We start from the raw sequence: 13,964 nt of genomic DNA, 5'->3' as shown, positions 1-13,964 counted from the left end.
GTGCTAAGGACACCAACCACATTTTCTTCTCCAGAGTTATCTGGGACCAGTGGCCAGATATGAATCAGGATGACTGGAGATGATCCTGGATGCAAGGCAAACAGGGTTAAGTGACTTGCCCAAGATTATACAGCTAGTAAGTGTCACATGTCTGAGGTTGGATTCAAACTCCTTTCCTCCTGGCTCCAGGGCCCGTGCTCTATCCACTGCACCACCTAGCTGCCCAAGAATAAAACTTTTATCTTTATCCTTATTTAATTCCATTTAGATTCAGTCCATTGTTCTTGCTTTTAAAGATCTTTTTAAATTCCAACTCTGCCATCCAGTGTTTTGGCTCTCCCTCTTAGCTTTATATCATCTGCAAATTTAATAATCATATCATTTACTTTTATCCATGTCATTGATAAAAATGATAAATTGTACTGGATCAAGCAGAGATCCCTGGGACCTTCCCCTAAAAATCTTTTTTTCAAGTTAGCTTTGAACCATGGATATTAGGCTTTGAATGTAGCCTCTCAACCAATTCCAAATTCATTTAACTTTACCATCATGATATTCCCTTGTTTCACTAGCCTGGTACCCCTGCCAAAAAAGTAAATTAGGCTAGGCTGGCCCAACCTGTTCTTGATGAATGTAGGATGGCTTCTGGTAATTATCATTTCCTTTTCTAGATGTTCACTTTTAAAATTTGATTCTAAAAACACATAAAGAAAGATTCTGGACCTCTAGGGGTATGCTTGTACTGGGAAAAGGATAAAAAACCCAAGATGTGGTTCTCAAAGTGCATGTGTTTATAGCCCACTCCATATTCATGATCTCTGCTAGACAACTCATAGAATGGAATAGAAACAGGAATGTGGAAGATATACAGGAACAAGTGGGTGCTTGTCTCCATCCCCAAATAGTCTTGAAAAATAAAATAAGACTTGGTGTCCTAAAGGTCTGGGTTAGAATCTTGACTCAAAACTATCTAGTTGTGTGGAACTGGATAGGTCACTCAATCTAGTTTCTTCAACTGTTAAATGGAGATAACAACTACTTACCTCACAGGATTGCTGTGAGGAGCAAATGAAATAATGTATTAAAGTGCTTTATGTACATTGTAGCTCTCTAATAACACCCGCTCTTGTTATTATGCCTATTAAAAAAAAAAAAGTCCTGTACACTTGCTCTGTTAAACAGAAGTGAATTCAGCATTGTGGATTCGCTAACCTACCTATCCTTAATTAGATCCTCTTTTTCCTGATGGTAACAGTTCAGCCTCATCCTCTCTCTTCTGCACTTTCTCTGATCACCCCAGGCCAGCTGCTTTACTTCAAAGGGTTGGGGGTTAGGCTCTGACTTGCCTAAAGGCAGGTAGAGGAGTATAAATTTAATTCAATTCAGAAAGTATTTATTAAGCATCTATGTGGCTGGTTCTGATGCTGATGCTGTGGGGGTACGAAGAAGCATAAGATAGACCAAGAACTGGGATTGATAAAACATTTATACTTCAAAAATTTTTCTCCTTACACTCAAGTTGCTGACAGTTTCATGGAGAGATAAGGTTTATTTTTTTAAACAAAGAACATTGAGACACAATAAGTAACTGTGACATGGAGTGATGTGATTCACTCAAGACTACAGCAGTAGCTTGTCTGTGATCCTGAGTAAGTTATATTACCTTTCTTCAGAATAGTACTGAAACTATGCTGTCTCTTTCAAAGAATTATTTTAAAAATATGTCATTTTATTTTTTTCAGATTTTTGGTTTTTTTCCAATTATAAGGAAAGACAGTTTTTAACATTTGTTTTTTAAAATTTTGAGTTTCAAAAGTCTTTTCTTCACTCAATTTGATATGGGTTATCCATGTGCAGCCATGCCCATATTGGTCATATGGTGAAAGAAAACAGACCAAAAGGAGAAAAATAAAACAAAAAAGTATGCTTCGTTCTTCATTCAGACTCCATCTATTCTTTTTTTTCTGGAGATGAATGGGCATTTTTCATCATAAGCCCCTCAGACTTGTCTTAATTTGTATTACTGAGAATGGCTAAATCATTCACAGTTAATCATCATACAAAATTGCTGTTCCTGTGAATAGTGTTCTGATCCTGCTCATTTTACTTTGCATCAGTTTATATAGGTCTTTCTGAGTATTTCTGAAATCATCCTGCTCCTCATTTCTTATAGCACAATGGTATTCCATTACAATCATATATCACAACTTGTTGATGCATTCCTCAATTGCTGGCCATCTCCTCATTATCTTTGCTAAACAACTCATAGAATGGAATATTTTTTGCCATTACAAAAAGAAGCACTGTATTTTTGTATATTTGTATTGTATTTGTATTTTATATATTTGTATATAAAGGAATATATATTCCTTTCCTTTTTTACATGATCTCTTTGGATACAGACCTAGTAGTATTGCTAGGAAAAAAGAGTATGCTTGATTTTATAATCCTTTGAGCATAGTTCCAAATTGTTCTTCAGAATGATCAGATCAGTTTACAGCTCTACCAACAGAGCAGTGGTGTACCAATTTTCCCACATTCTCTCCAATATTTGTCATTTTCCTTTTGTCATACTAGTCAATCTGATAGGTTTAAGGCAGTACCCCAGAGTTGTTTTAATTTGTATTTCTCTAATCAATATATTTTAATTTTTTCATAACTGTAGATAGCTTTGATTTCTTCTTTTGAAAATTGTCCATTCCTATCCTTTGACCGTTTATTGATTGGGGAATGATTTATATTCTTATAAATTTGATTCAGTTCTACATATATAGTTGAGAAATGAGGCCTTTATCAGAGAAAACTTGCTATAAAAATTTTCACAATCATGATCACTTACTGTATTTCCCACATCCTATTTTTCCCATTTCTCCTCTCTCTCGCCTTTCACCTTGTCCCTCCCCAAAAGTGTTTTGCTTCTGACTACCTACTCCCCAAATCCACCCTCCCTTCTATCAGCCCTCACTCTTTTTTCATATCCCTTTTACCTTTTATTTCCCTTAAGAGTAAGATAGATTTCTCTACCCAATTATATGTGTATATTTCCCCTTCTTTAAGTCAAATCCTCAAAGGATTTTTGCCAGTAAAGTATTTTGTATACATTAAGCAATTATTATTGATATTAGCTTGTTAAGTCCACATGTGCCAAGGAACTCAGAAGATCACTGGTGCTGGCCTAAACAGGGTAGGCTTCATAGATTTGATTTGGACTCTGAGGGACAGGATTTGGATAGGTGAACATTAGCAGAGTCTTTATTTTCAACTGGGAAATCAATGTAGACAGAGATGAAGACCTGAGTAAGTCTAATGTGTTTAAGGGACAATGAAGAGATTGATTTGAATGGAGAAAAGGATTTATTTTGGGAAGTAGTGTGAGGTTAAGTTGTAGAGTTAGTTTGAGGACCAATTATGGAGAATCTTGAATTTGACCTTGATCCTGTGGGCAGTGGAGAATGAAGAGACAAAAAGGGAAGAAAATATGTGGAACTTGATCTCTAAAGTCCTTTCCATTTCTAATATCTAGGGTTCAAACAATATGATGTTTGGTCGAAATATTATCAAGTGAAAGTAGTGATTGATTTGAAAATTTAAAATTGCATAATGGTATCTCTGACCTAGGGAATCAGGAAGCCTTGGGTTCTAATCTTGGTTTTGCAACAACTAAGTAAAGTTGGGCACATCCACTACTTTTTGAGGGCCTCATTTTCTTCTGTTGTAAAATGAGGGTGTAGGACTAGATCTTGTCTCTGGAAGAGACCTACACAGGAGGAAATCTTTCTCAGGTAAGAGGATGATGAGAAGGAAACAGCAGAGGGCAGAAGAGGACTAAACAGGATCCAGAGGGTTTTCTCAGGTAAAGTAGGAGCACCTCTTCTCCCAGACTTAGCTCCCAGGCTGGGACATCATACCCTTATTGCCAAAGAGATTCTTGGCAATCATTGTGACTTTTGCCTAGTTGTAGCATGCTCTTAGAAATTGGTCAGGTGAGTTAGTTGAGATATAGAGCTGTAGAAAAAGTGAACAATTAATGACAATATTTTAGTAACCTGAATTTGGAAATAAGAACTTGTTCAGAGCCTTCTTGGTATATTTGAAAATGTTGCTCAGTCAGTAATCTATGCTGTGAGGGCTAACAGGATGAATATAAGCACAAATGGGGACTTTCTCCTACTGAACAATAAAAGTTGAAGCTCTTTGAACAAGACCATAAAATGTCAGAGATGGAGTGAGAGGGGCTGTGCTGGAGCCCTTTTTCATCATCATCATCATCATCATCATTATTGCATTCATAGACTTATCACCTGGGGAATGTTTCTGTATTTTTGAGGTGATTAATGAAGGAGGTTTTATCCAAGTTGACATTTGGTGCTATAGAATTTCTTTTATTCATCAGCTGGTGATAATTATTGTCTTTCAGAGCTGGCTGCATTAAGTAATGCATTGATTCTGCTGACCTCATGTATCTTCTATCTAAATGAAAATGAGTAAGGACAGGGTAAACACCTAGCTTACTTATTTCCTCTGTAGTAAAACTATATCTTCTTTAATGGACTTGGAAGAAAAAGGTTTCATTCTTTTCTTCCACAGTCTTTCCTTTAGCCTATTTCCAGAAAGGTAGGAATGTAGGACTTTCTACTATATGCCTGTCCTGACTGTTCCTTAGAAGGGAACTATATTACCCACAAAACATTTTCCTACAACTGGCTCTTCTCTTATCTAGGTGAACATATGAAAGATCACTTCCTCTAAATGACTATGAGATTTCTCAACCTGGGGACAGAGAAAGAGATTTCATAAACTAGAAGGGAACACATTATCCAATCCCTTTGTCTTCTAAACCAATCAACAAATATTTATTTGCAAGAGACCAAGAAAATAGGAGAATATGCCCTCTGGCCCTAAAGTTTTAGGGTAGACAAGATTCAGATTCTTGAAATAATTAGAGAGAAAAAATTATAAGGTTCTCAATTTTATGATTTGGTGATCTTGTCAGCTGCTGATTTCAATTATCATTTCTATGTAGATAATTCCCAAATCTAGATATCAATTCATAGTGTCTCTCTTGGTTCCAGGCTCATATCACTAAGTTCTAATGGCTATCTTCAACTGGATGTAACCCATAAGCATTTCAAAATTCAGTATTTTCAAAAGAGAACTTATTCTCTTTGCAGCTTCCGAACTCACTCTGCTTCTAAGCTTTTTTGTTGTTCTCCCTCCATGGTTCACAACCTCAAAGTCATCTACTCTATCTTTCTCTCATCCATATCTTATAAATTGCCAAATCTTACAGGTTCTGTATCCACAGCATCTTTTCAGGTAGCCATCATTGACCCTCATCACCTCTTCCCAAATTATTTTTTTCTCTAAAATTTTTTCAATATCTTTCTAAATGGTCTTCTTTACCTTATCTCTTTCCTCTCCAGTGCACCCTTCATATAACTATCTAAGCTTTATTTACAGGCCTTATTGTAAATAAACAGTACAGGTCTTACTGCATCGCATGCCTTCTCTTTCAGTCTTTTACTTCCTTTCATGTACTTTAATGGTGCCCCAACCTAGCTTTCTTATTATTGTTCACATCAGATTTCAGCATTTGTCTTCATGCCTTAGCACTGGTTGCCCCCAAAGCCTAAAATATACTCCCTCCTTATCTCTGCATCTTAGAGTCCTTGTCTTTCTCCTACACTAACTTTTCTTGATTGCCTTGGCTAATAGGGCTTTCCCACTAGAAAATTACCTTGAGGGGCGGCTAGGTGGCGCAGTGGATAGAGCACCGGCCCTGGAGTAAGGAGTAGCTGGGTTCAAATCTGGCCTCAGACACTTAATAATTTCCTAGCTGTGTGGCCTTGGACAAGCCACTTAACCCCATTTGCCTTGTAAAAATCTAAAAATAAAATACCTTGAATTTATTTACTTATTATCTTAGTTCATCTGATAGACTCCTTGAGCACCTGAATTATTTAGTCTATGATCTCAGCATCCATTCTGGCAGTGGGTAGAATACTGGATTTGGGATGAGGAAAACTTGAATTTGAATCTTGACTCCAACATCTATTAGCTGTATAACCCTAAGCAAGTCATTGAATCTATCTTAATTTCAATTTCCTCATCTACAAAATGACAATAATAATAGCACCTAGCTCCCAGGTTTGTTGTGAGGATTCAGTGATATAATTATGTAAAGCAGTTTGCAAACACCAAAAACCTATGTAATTGCTAGCTGTTATTAATAATGCTTGTTAATACATCAATTTTAATTTAATTTTTTTAAACTGTAAGTACCGCTTTTGGGGAAGGAGGGTTTCCCTATCTCACTCAAGCAGGAAGTGTAGCATCCAAATACCACCACTGATCAGCGCAGAAACTTTGACAAGCTCCATTTTTGACCAGGGCCATCTCAGTCTTCCCAAGGCAGTTTAGTGTCCCCTTCCTCCCCAACTTTGGAGGCTCATCATACTGGTGCTGGACTTAGTCCTTCTGCAACTCAGAACTCCCCAGCCCAAGCTATCTACCAGGGACTACATACCCAGCTACTATAAATATTCTTATAAATGAGAAAAATTAGAGCTGCAAGATTTCATAGAAAAATTGAGGTTTAAAGAAAAGAAAATGTTCTAATTGCAGTAGCCCCTCACTGGCTATAAAATTATTCTCACCTACATCTTACCTTTTTCAATGTGGACACTTTTCCTCTTACTATTCACTCCCTAAAAAGGGAAAGCAGCATGTCAACATCTTTTGCTTGGCAATCTAGATGACATGAACCTGACAACTGTTATCAGGATCCTGTCCCAAAACAGGAAAATTTCATGTTGTGCTTTTCTGTGTTTGGCATGGTTTTTCCCTTCCTTGGACAAGTAAATCTAGTTAGGGGCTGACTGCATTGTCACAGTGGCAATCTCCCAAACCACTGCCAATTCAGCATGGCCAATAGCCAGCACAGGCAGTTAGTTGTGGTAGCAGCAGAAGAGCTTGGAGGGATTCCTTGTTACTGTTGTCACCTACCCTGGTGGGAAGTAGCCCATGCCAAGCATCCAAGATGACTGCCTTTGTTTTAGAGGCTACGTGCCTTGAGAAAAGCTTTCTGTACTGACTGTACAATACCCTTGTTTTCTCATTCCAATAGCACTTGTCCTTGAGAAAGATATCCTAAGTAGTGTTTGCACATACCCAACTAATGGGTTTAGGTTCAGTGGGTTAAGTTCTGGAATAATTTGTCATTAGGGATGCTAGGCTCCAGTTTGAAATTCTGATGAAAAGACAACTACTTTTTGCTTAGAGAGTAGCATGAGGAGAGCCCTCAAGTTAAATCACATATGAAGATAACCAAGAGTTGTCTTCCAGCAAAGTGTCTGACATCAAGGGAAAGTTGACTTTCTCTACATTTGGATATAAATATACAATACTACATTTATGCAGGACATTTGAAAGTCAGAGAACTTTAATGCTATGTCCTACAGAACATTCTTTAGTTACTAGCATATTCTTAGCCCTGATTCTTTGATATTTGTGTCAAAAATACCCTCTTAATTCAGTCACTCTGATTTTTCCCTCTCTGACTCATTCCATGCATGGCAATGACTTGTCTAAGATAGCTAGTCCAGGCCTTGTCTACAAGACTAAGATAATGAAAGAGCTGTCAGGACAGAGGAGATCAGATCTCTAAACTCCTAGGCCGGAGTCATAAAATAATCACTATTGGAAAAGATCTTAGATACTTATCTAGACCACCTCCTTCTTTTTACTTATGGGGGAATTGAGACCCAGAGATAGAGAGAAATACTTGGCCAAGACTACCCAAAAATTTTATAACCAAATTTGTACTAAAATACAAGACTCCTGTTCCTCTGAGTCTAAAATCCTCTTTACTTCTTCATGCTGCTTTCCAAAGAAGACAAAGGGTCATCAATCAAACAAGCAATTATTGAGTATCTACAATGTAACAGGAGTTTAGTGAGGCACTAAAATGAAATAGCCTGCCTCCCAAGAGCTTAATTATGGTACAAATGTAAGTATATGCAATAGAAACAGGACAGATGTGAATCCTGGAACTTCACTGGTATAGGGAGCTCCCACTTGAGGAAACAACGTTCACCAAAAGAGGCTGGCATCTTTTTGCAATTTATATAGTCTTCAAAAGTCACCAAGGACATAGAGAAGTTATGTAACTTGCCTAGGGTCATATAACTGGTATATATCAGAGTTGGAACTTGAACCAGGAATCTTCCTGGCCAGCTCTTTACTTACCATGCCATAGTCTCTCATAAAATAAACATAAAGTAGCTTAGGAATGAAGACATTAATAGTTGATTTTATGTAGAATGTGACACTTGAATTGAGTCTTGATATAAGTAAGGAATTCTATAAAATAGCCACGAAGATGAAGTATATTCCAGGCATGGGGAACAGCAGATGCAAATATGGAGGCAAGAGATGGATTTCTATGTACAAAGAACAGCAAGAAATCCAAGGCAGGTATAATGTATAGGGGGTGGTGGGATGGAGTATTTTGGAGTCAGGTTGTATTGGGTTTTGCAAACTAGAGCTTATATTTGATCTTAGAGTTAACAGGAAGCAACTAAAGTTTACTGAGTAGCAGAATTACTTGGTCAATTCTATACTTAAATCAGCTCTATGAACAATGGACTGGCTTAGGCAGAAGCTTAAGGCAAGAAGACCGGTATGACCTAACCTAAGATGATGATTGGGTGGGTAGTGAGAAGGAGTTAAATGTTAGAAATATTATAGAAGTAGAAAGAGCAAGACTTGGCAATTGATTGGGTACATGGAATGAGAGAAAGTGAGGAACCAATAATACAAGAGTTCTAATCCTGGGAGATTAGAAACAGAATAGTAGCATGGTCAAAAGTAATAGAAAAAAAATAAAAAAGAGTGACTTTAGGGGAAAAGAGATCAAGTTCTTTTTTGGACATGAATTGGATCTGTTTAAAGGACATGTCTAATAAGCAAATGGTAAAGTGGAACTTAAACTTAGAGAGAGACTTTCATGGTAAGCTCTGGGAGTTACATACAAAGAGAATATAATTAAAATCATATGAACCTATGAAGTTACCAAATAAGGGTGCAGAGAGAGAGAGAAAGAATCATAGATAGGGCCTTGGGATATACGCAGAGTTAAGAGATCTGCTAAGAAGGGTGAGCAACCCAAAGAGAGTAAGGGATGGCAAGGTAGATAGGAGGAGAACAAGAAGAGTATAGATGTGAATGAATGAACAAGCACTTATTAAACATATGTGCTAGATATTATGCTAAGAAGTGGGGATAAAACCTCTCAAGCATCTCACACTTTCACTTAGAGAGACAACACACAAGAGAAAATTCAGAAGAAGGAAAGCCTCAGTAGTGTCATGGAAACCCAGGCAAGAGAGAATATCCATGAGGCACTGGGCAACAGCATCAGAAACTACTTCTAGGTCAAGGAGGATGATGGCTACTCTTCCAAACCTCCATTTCTGTCACAGGTGCATCTTTGTTCCAGTCTCCAAGGTTTGTAACCTTGGCATTATCCTTGAATCTTAAACCTCTTTTACTCCATGGACCAAAAATTGTCATCACAAGGATGACATATTTGCTAACTATGGAGTAGACCTTTTAAAAAGCACAAAGGAAGGAATGAGAAAGTTTAAGTAGGATATTGAGGAATGAGAAAAAGGGAGTGTGGGAAGAGAGAGAATAGTGTTTTCACAATGATAACCTGAGGTTCAAAATCACTAAGCTGGGAAAGGTATGACATAGTGACTGCTTAGCACAGAGTCTGACCCATAAAAGGTGCTTAATAAATGACTGCTTGATCAGTTGATTTCTAAATATTGAGAATGAGTAGAAGGAGATCAACATCCCCTAGGGTTGAACCCCTGGGTAGAATCTTGTCAGGGCTTTTGGAAACAGCATCTAACTGGAAAAATGGAAGAGGAGGTCCCTGTACAGGATCAGGCTTGGACAACTGATGAAAGGAGCATAGAATAGTGAAGACCAGAGGATAGGAGGTTTCCCTCTTTTTTTACCATGACTAAAGGAGGGAGTCCAAGGGAATGTCATTGTCTTCCTGCCATAGAAAGAGATTTAAAGTATAGATCTCTCTTTAGGGAAATGGTCTTAGTCATCAGCTAAGAACAAACAGTGGAAATGAGGGCTGCTACTACCAGGATATGGGAGAATGTTATAGAAGTAAATGTACAGTTGTTAAAGTATTGGGGCAAAGGGGGAGATATGCCCAAGAATCTGTTATTTCATGACAAAATGATTTCCCATTTACTAGCACTATCTCCCAAAGTAGGAAAGCAAAACCAATACCAATTAAATCTACTAACAATTGAAGTCAGTTAGCTAAAATGTTTTTTTTTTCCTCTTTGTTTCAGCTCTTTGCCCAAATGTCATGAACCAACGACACCTTGGAACTCTCAGGTACCTCTTCTACAAGAGGTTTGTCGAGGTATGCCTGCATAGCACATGCAAGGTGTTTATTGCTAAGAAGGTTTGTCTATGTAAAAAAGAAGGAGTCTACTTCTAAGGAAATACAACGCAATTCAATTTAAAATGTTTCTGACCATTGGACAGAGAGTGCCGGGCATAGTAGGCACTTAATGAATGCTTGCTGACTGGTTGATTGATAAAGTCATCAAGAACATGGAAGAGAAATACAGTTTGCCTGTATCTCTATCAGTGGCTTTAGTCAGTCCATCAGAAGCATTTAATGCCCTGCCAAATTTTCTTTGGAATCCTGTGACACCCTCCCCTCTGATGTACATCAGCTTGCATCGCCTGCCCTGTAACCTGCTATTCGGGATAGCACTTTCCACTTGGATTCAAGGGTGCAAATATTGAAAGACGGTGTTCTGTCCTGCTTTCTGCAGCACAGCCAAATCTGGACTTCTGCTCCCTTCAGATTGAACAAAAGGTTGAACACTTGCATAGGTGAAATGAATAAAAATGGTCATGACTGTGTATGTCTCATGTCACCTTAGAAGGGAAATATCGAGAGTCCAGGGGCCATTCTCACTGCCCATTCTCATGGACTCGAGTTCCTGGCGCTGCTCCTAGTGGTATGACTTTAGGCAAATCCCTCTACTCCTCTGGGCTTCAGCAACCTCTCCATAGAATTGAGCGATTGACCACATAAGCTCTAAGACCCCACAACTTTTATCAGTCCATGAGTTAAGCAATGTCCTTGGTACCTGCTTTCTTGGCATGGATAATCTGGTAATATTAATACATGCACACATGAAGGGGAGCTCTGTGGCCTAAGGGATATGTCTGAGGGGCCACAGTGTATGTGCTCTCCCCTCCCTTAGCGGGTCTCACAAGAGCTCCCATCACGGTGACCTCTGAGTAAGGGGAAGAGAATACATCCCAGGTCCTAATAATTCTTCCACCTTCTAGGGGAAAGAAAAAAGCACTAAGAGGAACTGACAGCACTTTTTGCAAACAAAATCACCAACAAGCCAATTGGCAGGTCTTGAAAACCCAACAGTTCTATTGAAAAGGCTCTCCAAACCATTGTCCCATTGTCTGTGAGGGACATTATATTCCCGTTTGAATTTTTAATAGCCCTGTGCTCCTTGTCTGTAGCTCAGAATCCTTTCCAAGACAAGGATGGAGGCAGGCGATGTGGTACAGTAAAATGAACCTTGGCTCTGAAGTCAGAGGACCTAAGTTCAAATCCTACCACAGACGTTTATGTGACCTTGGGCAAGTCATTTAACTTCTATGGGCTTCAGATTCCTCAACTGTAAATTGTAGGGGTTGGACTAGATGACCACTGAGGTCCCTTTCAGCTCCATGTCTATGATCCTATGGTCTCCTCCGATGGTTTTCATCTAGAAACCACATCTGAATCCTCTGGCACATGGCATCTTTTACATACATTAGAGGGTGAGTGACTTTTTTTAAATTAGAGGATTAGAAATCTCCCCAGGGAGTCTCCATTCATCTCACAGCTTCTCTTGTACAGTAGAAGTGTGTGTGTGTGTGTGTATGTATGTATATATAAAGTGTAAAAAAGTACTTACATTTTTCCCTTGATGAATGTGAGAAGCAAAGAAAAAAACAGATTGAATTCCTTCATGTTTATGAGAATTTTTAAAAATATGAAGAAGTAAACAATTTAATGAATTTTGCTTCCACTTTTTATATGCTAAAAACTTGCTGTTTGGGTTTTAGCACTGTATTAATCTCTCCAGTGGATGTCTATCATCTCTTGTAGCAGGCAGGTTTGGATTGGAGTCAAGTGAAAATGTTGTCTCACCAAAAGGCAAGAGACCCATTTTATATAGGGGAGTGATTTTTTTTGGGGTGTGTGTGTGTGTGTATGTGTGTATGTGTGTATGTGTGTATGTGTGTGTGTGTGTGTGTGTGTGTGTGTGTGTGTGTGATTATCACAACCAATTTTCTTTTGGTTAAAAAAAAGTAAAAATAAATGTTACATAAATCCTAGAAATATAGGACCATTTTGTCATCTTTAAGCTTATTTATTGTGTTATCAAAATCAAGTCCAGGTTACATTTGGACAAATATGCAAAAAGGCCCAATGAGGACCATAGAATGCCTGTGAAAAAACAACTGTTTCCTTAGCTAGTAAGCTAGAGGGTGACCTCAGAGATCACATGATTGAACCACCTCATTTAATGGTTTATGAAACTGAGGTCCCAGGTCAGGCTCACACAAGTTAAAATGGCAAACCTGGGATTTGAATTCAGGTCCTCTGTACCTAAATCCAGAGCTCTTTTAAATGTACCATGCTTACTCCAGTGTTAACTTTAATTTGAAATTTCTCCTCCTCCTCCCAGAGTAATCAAAACAGCCCTGGTTGAGGATGGAAAGGGTTGTATGGGATACTGAAATTCCTGTGTTTCACTCTTATGAAAGAAAAAAAATTTCACTCTATGTGTATGACATATATATGCAAATTTTTGTGTGCATATATATATGTGTGTGTATATATGTGTGTGTCTATATATTTTTTAATTAAATACATTGTCTTTATGACACTATAATTTGAGTGTTGACATTAGAAAATGAGTCGGGGGGGCAGCTAGGTAGTGTAGTAGATAAAGCACCAGCCCTGGAGTCAGGAGTACCTGGGTTCAAATCCGGTCTCAGACACTTAATAATTACCTAGCCGTGTGGCCTTGGGCAAGCCACTTAACCCTGTTTGCCTTGCAAAAAAAAAAAAAAAGAAAAAGAAAAGAAAATGAGTCAGGAAATTTATTTCAAGTAAATTATTATGAATCTTGTAGTCTTGTGGAATTACTGACTTCCCTTTTATGTCTAATGCCTTTACACCAGAGGATTTATTTAAGAAAATAATTATACTTCTCTTTTAATTGCTTTTCAGAAAAGCATGACCCAGGAGAATTGGGAAGATCACATTCAGGTGAGTTTAATGCATTATCTGTCTCTAACTAATTAACTCACTCTTTCTTGTGAGTATTGAGCTTGGAACCTGGAAATAAACTCTCTTTAACCTGTTAAGTTAGGCAATAGAGGCCATAGAAGAATAAGATTTGGGGGATTCCGAAGTCCATAACAGAGTAAAGGAATGTTGCCTGCTTCCTAAGATCCTGGTCATTTTTGCAACTGTATATATAGATAGATAGATAGATAGATAGAAGCAGAAATTTTAATGTATATTTATTACTATGAAGATACATAAGGCAAGAGGAAACTAAAAACTACTTAGATATGTAAAAGAGTAAACCATAAGAAGACACAGATTTGCTTTGAATATGATTAGGCATATTTTAATGCACATCTAAAGGCACCAATCAGCCCTTTTGCATATGTACCCTGGTCCATCTGGATATTAGCAAATAGCTTACATGGAGAAGAAATTTGAATCAGGCCTAAAAAACATTGAAGTTAATTTTTAATTTTTGTCCAAAAACTGACAAAACTTCATTATTGCTTTTTTATTTCTTTTTTTAGGTTTTTGCAAGGCAAACAGG

The 13,964-nt window shown here is 37.9% G+C and overlaps 1 protein-coding gene across 8 annotated transcripts in view; it reads left to right on the top strand.

Annotated features, from left to right (window-relative positions):
* The window catches only part of EXD3 (exonuclease 3'-5' domain containing 3), a 441,427-nt gene that overhangs the window by 191,017 nt on the left and 236,446 nt on the right, over positions 1–13,964 (top strand). For all 8 annotated transcript variants that reach the window (XM_074210605.1, XM_074210606.1, XM_074210599.1 and 5 more), the window contains 2 exons: positions 10,380–10,453; positions 13,355–13,393. In XM_074210605.1, coding sequence (XP_074066706.1) covers positions 10,380–10,453; positions 13,355–13,393 — 113 coding nt within the window. The remainder of the gene's footprint in view (positions 1–10,379; positions 10,454–13,354; positions 13,394–13,964) is intronic.

This window comes from Macrotis lagotis, chromosome 1, assembly GCF_037893015.1.
Source record: "Macrotis lagotis isolate mMagLag1 chromosome 1, bilby.v1.9.chrom.fasta, whole genome shotgun sequence".
Lineage (NCBI taxonomy): Eukaryota > Metazoa > Chordata > Mammalia > Peramelemorphia > Peramelidae > Macrotis > Macrotis lagotis.
The sequence above is the reverse complement of the archived record's forward strand: the minus strand, read 5'-3'. Positions and strand labels throughout refer to the sequence as shown.